At 31.4% G+C, this 6,344-nt stretch overlaps 1 protein-coding gene and 1 pseudogene across 1 annotated transcript in view; both read left to right on the forward strand.

Annotated features, from left to right (window-relative positions):
• Positions 1 to 371, forward strand: part of LOC111386245 (GSH-induced LITAF domain protein-like) — an 8,063-nt gene extending 7,692 nt beyond the window's left edge. The window contains exons 2-3 of the mRNA XM_023010702.1: positions 1 to 171; positions 257 to 371. Of these exons, the coding sequence (XP_022866470.1) occupies positions 1 to 171; positions 257 to 340 (255 nt within the window). The 3' untranslated portion in view covers positions 341 to 371. The remainder of the gene's footprint in view (positions 172 to 256) is intronic.
• A 2,403-nt stretch (positions 372 to 2,774) lies between these two features.
• Positions 2,775 to 6,344, forward strand: part of LOC111386246 — an 8,746-nt pseudogene continuing 5,176 nt past the window's right edge.

A 6,344-nucleotide genomic window follows, 5' to 3' on the forward strand; every position in this document is an offset into this window, starting at 1 on the left:
TTGGGATGTATATATTATCTTAATTCCCATTGCTTCTTCATCAGACATAAACCAGGTTTAGCGGCTTTTGTTGGTTGTATGATGCCAATGATGCTTGGAGTCTGCTTTCTATGCCCTTCAATGGATTGCCTATGGCACAAATATCATTATTGCCCAAGCTGCAATGAGAAGGTAAACTTATTTCTCCACTTTATTTTGTTATATTCCATGTGTCTACAATGAACATTAACTTAATAGATTTTGCTCTCAATGTTAGGTTGCTGATTTTGAAAAGTCTGATCCTTGTCTGGTGATGGATCCTTCACAATGGACACAAGAGAGCTTTGCTTTACCGGCATGATTTAATGACTCGATCACTGAACCTATGGACGTATTTAGATTACTTCGTTCTTGTATGTGATTACATTTGTTTGATAAAACTCAATGAAAGTAATGAGCTGGTAGAAGCTCCTAAGAAATTGTTGAAAAAAATTGGATTTTGTAATTATGGAATAAATATGATATTTCGTGCTTTTAAGTTTTGCAGTATTTCATGAAGCAATATTTGTCTGATTCGTGATCTAATCGAGTTCAATTTAAGCAAGTTGATTCTTTATTCATTCATCCGTAATAAAAAAAATAAAAAATAAAAATAAATAAATAAATAAATTACATTATCTTCTCTAACACCATTCGGTTGTATCCTCTTATCAACAAAGAAAATTATAAAATATGTTTTCCTAAAAAACTAAGTATCTTACACATTTAATATGTTTTCAGGAAAATATTAATATAATCAAAGGTCTGAGCTAAAATATTATGTCATGAGTGACAATCGAATAATGTTATAACACTAGTTCAGGTAGTCTTATGTGATATACTCAATAAAAAGTAGAATTAGTGATTCATTTTTTTATACCTCTTTTTTAATGTCATGTTAGTGCTATTTAAACTGAGATGATAGATAGTATTACTCGTGATGACTGTGGACCTAACATAACTTTGTTTTATATTATCAATACTATCTCTTTTTTATTATCTAGACAGAATAAATTAAAAACATGACACATATTATTTCCTTGTAATTAATGAATAAGACATTAAAAGAAAGATCAATTTTTTGGGATCCTTCCTTTCTTCAAATGGAAGGAACAGAGATCTATGAAAACAAAAGTAAGATTATCACAAAATAAATATACAAAGCTTAGAGTCTTAGATTTCATTTTAGTTCATTTTTGGGGTAAATATATTTTATATGGATTTTAATTTTTCAGTTTTAATGAAGGATCAATACTCACAAAAATGTGATTAAAATAAAATCAATATACGAAAAGATAAAAATAAATAAAAAATTTGAATTAAAACAATAAATATTTGTCTAAATTTAAGATAAGCAAAACAATTAATAAATCAAATATAATCATATATGTAGCATAGAGATAGAAAAACAAAATAAGAAATTTATGCAAAGATGGAAGGTTTCTAAAAATTTTGAAAATGGAGGGAGTGTCTATGTTATCGTCATGAACCTAAGGGGAAGTCTTAGTAATATATTCTTTTTGTATTGTCTAGTACTATTCTATCATTCTTTATCAAATATATCATTGACCAATGGAAACTCAACAATTTCAAATCTTTGCAAGTAGTTGGTTGTGCGCGTATTGCAATGTCCAACATTTAGTAGTTATGAATAGCCAAACCCCTCACAATAGTCATTTTATACATTTTTTTATTAAGTTTGTAATTTATGAATTAATATATAGTTTTAAGTATTTTAAAACAATTTATTGTTTAAAAATAAAAAGCTCGACAATGCTAGTAAAGCTCCACTACATAGCATTTCCATTATTTTCATTATAGAGCCACTACAATTGACGGAGATACTTGATTTAAATAATAAAAAATTCAATATTTAAAAATAAAACTTTCTCTTGAAGCAATGATGCATTGATCTAGTTGTCACGAGAACCACAAGGACTATCTAAAATGATTCGTTTCTGTCTATAAGCAGCTGACCCCTGACAAATTGCCCAGTACAGTCTAAGAAAAATTGGGATGCTAAGTTTCTTGTTGATCAACCAAGCTAGTTTTGTTCTACGGTTGCTATTAAATTTTAGTTTATCTTCTCATTTGGATGTGGCTCTGGGGGCGAGGGCCCATAAAAATTGGCCCTCAAGTGCAAAGATAGGAGCTTGATGAGTGGGTACTATGTATCTATTTTCAGTTTTTCAATTTTTAGTTTACTTAAACATAATGTGCATATAGTTCTTTTTTCAACCATATACCAAACATATTCATTTCTGGTATACATATTAATGCAAATTTTATTTATTGACATGAGTTCACGAGCTACATTATAGGTCGATATCAATAAAAAATATTATCTCGATGGTAGATTTTATAGTAGAACTGTAGAACAGACTTGTTGACTTGACTCTTACTGCTTGTGATCGGTAAAAATGTCTCTCTAGAAAAAGCAATGTCTCATTACATAATTTGGATTACAAACATTCATGATCTGAATGTAAATGAGTTTTGATAGCATTACACATCTATTTATTTGTAGCTGAGTTAATTCCACTAATGTCCACTGAAGTTTGTGCAAAGTTTCAAATTGGTCATTAAAGTATTTTCTTAATTTCTTAGTCACTTGAGTTATTAATAGTTTCATAAATGCACTTATTTACCTAAAATTAAGATGTTAAATCAGTACCTCGGTTTTCTTATGACGGAAAATATTCTATGCTTCGATTCAATTCAAAGCTTGGGTTGTAGAACACACGAGCAAGAAAGTCATGCCAATAATACCAGTAAAAGATGAAAATTTAAGGAGCAAAACTCAAAGACACGAAAGATATAGAAGGTTTGTGCCTGATGAAAATTTTGGCAATGGCAAGAACAATGTACTGTGTTAGAAGTGGAACTAACTTCCAAATGGCGATTTCGGCTGGGCAATTCGACATTTTCTCCGTAGAATATGATAATTATTATGAGCTGAAAATGATGCCTATACAAAGAAAATCCAGTCGATGCATTGCCGGCTGAATCTCTGTTGGTCGGTATATTGGCTAGAAGCTGAGTATTAGGCTAATATTTCCAGGTTCCTTGTTTTAATAAAATATACGAGCAATAGGATAGATATGAATCTCTAGAAACGGTCCTGGTCAGCTGTCATCCAGATTGTACAGAACCGTACTTCTCGTAAAGCTTTTGAAAGTAGACAATTGGAGTTTTGCCGTGTGTACAGAAAGGCATTTCACAGAATTACTACACATAATTCACATAGGGGGTGGGTGGGAGGGATTTTTGGCATTTTTTTATCATCACATGGGGTCCACACATGAGACTTCCAGTGGAATTCTGTGATTCCATTTTCTGTAAAAGTGGAATAAGCCATACAATTGAGGTCCATTCTCGTTTTCCTCATAATTGCTATTGCCATTGCAACTACTGAAAACAACTCTGAAGGTAGCCATAAAGATTTGCAGTTTGTCAAGTACATGTTAAACTATTGCACATTCTGTATTAATGAGTCGAGTTTAAATCCTTTTTCTTGTGTAGGGGACGCTCTAAATGCCTGGAAGATTAAACTGACAGATCCTCCAAAGCTGGAATCCAACACTGTTCAATCCCTGAACCTGGTATCATGTCACCTGCAATTCAGACAATAGTGTTACAAGAGTGAAAATATAGATATATCCATCTCTCGACCTCAAATTCCAAATAATTTTCTTAATCTCCATAATTTGATGTATAATTGTTCGAAATGTGATTTCATTCATTGAAGGGACATTGGCGAGGAGGGACTACAAGGACCTCTCTTGCCTGAACTTGGAATCTTAGCTAATCTTCAATACTTGCAAGCTAATTATATTTGTGTGTGTGTGTGGGATTTTTTTTTTCCTCCGCAATGATATACTATTAAATTCTGAAAGTTGGGAATCTTTATCAATTATTGTACACCAAACATGCTATCGGTGAACATTGGTGTCTTGCTCTTTGACAGGCATGTCAAGCGCAATAAGATCAGTGGAGAAATACCAAGAGCTTTGGGTCTAGATCAGAATCAACTAAGTGGATCAATCCCAGAAAAACTTGCGATCATTAAGATTCTTGTAAGCTAATTATCTCGAAATTCCATACAACAAATTCCTGATTTTTTTTCTAATTTCTTTTCCTGCTAAAAATGACAGGAGCAGAGAGTCATTGAGCTGATTCAGTGGGCATATCATGTACAATTTCTGACCCTTGGACTTTTAATAGAATCCTTTTTCACATTATTCTCACTGGAGAAGTTTTCTGAATTTCCATTGCTATGTAACCATCAGGAATGTCTCAGACAATCAATTGATGGGCACTGTTCATCACACAAACAAAACGGGCTAGTGATACTTGCTTTTCAAAAATATTTCCTCGTAAGTCCCATGTGTGATCTAATACTCTGTATCAAGCATATCTGTTACTATTGGTTTTCATGGCAATTAACAGATGATACTTGTTACTTCGTTGTGTTTATTTTAGGATTTGCTACTACTACCATAATTCAAGATGCAAAAGACTAGGAGTAAATGATGTTGGGCCGCTACATAAACATATCATATGAATATATCAATCCTCGTAATTTAATAAAATATGATTGGAGGTGAAATTGCATAAATATGCATTTAAGATTGACCAATATGTCAGTGTATCGCATATGTGTTCTATGCTTAGTCTATCATGTATTGATTGTATTCTTATTAATATTTGGCTTAGATAGTATAATAAAAAAGAATTTTCTATATGTTAAAGTTGAATATTAAAAATATAGTAAAGCAAAGCCAGGCGAGAAAGAAATTTTTAACTTGTACATCAATCGTCAAACGTAAAGCAGTTAGTGCAGAGGTAGATAATTCAAAATCAAGATTATCCTATTTTCCAAATAAAAGTAAAATTATAAGATTATTCTAGAGCAAACACGGGTGGGAATCTGTGATCCAATAAGAGCACAATCTGCAGTTTACCTCCGCTGTCACTGAGGAGCCGATGGCTAGGGATCCAGGATTTAGTCCGGCGAAACTGGAATACCTGGGTATAAAAAAAATAAAAATAAAAAAAAAGGATGGTATGCGGACCCGGAACATCTAGCCACCCCAATTGAAAATAAGTTAGTTTAGCATTTTTTTTTAATCCCATTATTTCTAAAATACGTGCTTGTTTGGTAAGGATTTTATTAATTGATTTTTTGATTGATAGAGATAAAGTAGATCCTAATTGTGAAAGAAGAATTCAAAAATGAAGGCTGAAATAGTGAAATAATGTTCAAAAAATTGATTTTAATTGAATTTTAAGCTGTACCAAACATGCTATACATTTTTCTCTATCTGATTTTCAACGATAAATTCAAAAAAAATTCTTATTTTTTAGTTACATATTCTCCATCATATCACTATTTTAAAACACATTTTTGAAGAATAATGATGCTCAAACATGCCCTTACATTTTTACTAATGATTACTGAACTTCAAGAAGATTTTCATATTGGTCTTTAAAGTGTTTTTATGTCCTATTTAGTCACTAAAACAAAATAATGTTATATAACTGGTCACTCAGTTAGCTTGATTAATCCCTTTTAAATGGCAGTTAAATCTTTCTAATTGGCCTCATATTTTGACTGTCATGACTCACCACCTTTCGATTGTTTATTAGTGAGAAAAAATAGGGCAAGATTAAATCAAGTGATTGGGAATTTTTTTTACTAAACATAAAGTTTTTGTCTTATGGGTCGCAATTTGTATTAAGATATAGAATATAGCAACTCGGATAAAGCAATCATTAGTCAATATCAAGGTTTAATGGGTGGATATCAAATCTTGCAAAAAGAAATGATCGATTATGTAACATTATTTGATTTTGAAGACTAAATTGAACACAAAATATTTTAGTAACCAATTTTAAGTTTTGCTTAAACTTGAGTGAGCATTTTTGAAATTGACTCATAAAATTTGAAAAGGTAATGGTCAATGCGGATTTTGGTTTTACAGAAGGAGGGAAAAAAAGTGATTATCCACTCATTGTAGAAAGCTTTTTGCCGTTTGAATAAAGAGAATATTGGGGTTTATTCTTTTGAATCATTACAAGTTTTTTGGATTTTGTATCATTACTCATAAAAAGTAAAAAGCAAATAAAAAGACGAAGAAACATTTCAACTGAATTGGTCAAATCGCTTCTTTTAAGAAAATGTTAGATTGAGTGGGAGTGATACACCCCATCTCTTTTGAGTATGCTTATAGTGCTCACTACACAAGAACACGGTATTCAAGAAACAGGTGTAAATTAAGTTGTGTCATTAGTACATTTTGAATTTGAAATCTTTGACTCGATAA

This window comes from Olea europaea, unplaced genomic scaffold (genome assembly GCF_002742605.1).
Source record: "Olea europaea var. sylvestris unplaced genomic scaffold, O_europaea_v1 scaffold3484, whole genome shotgun sequence".
Lineage (NCBI taxonomy): Eukaryota > Viridiplantae > Streptophyta > Magnoliopsida > Lamiales > Oleaceae > Olea > Olea europaea.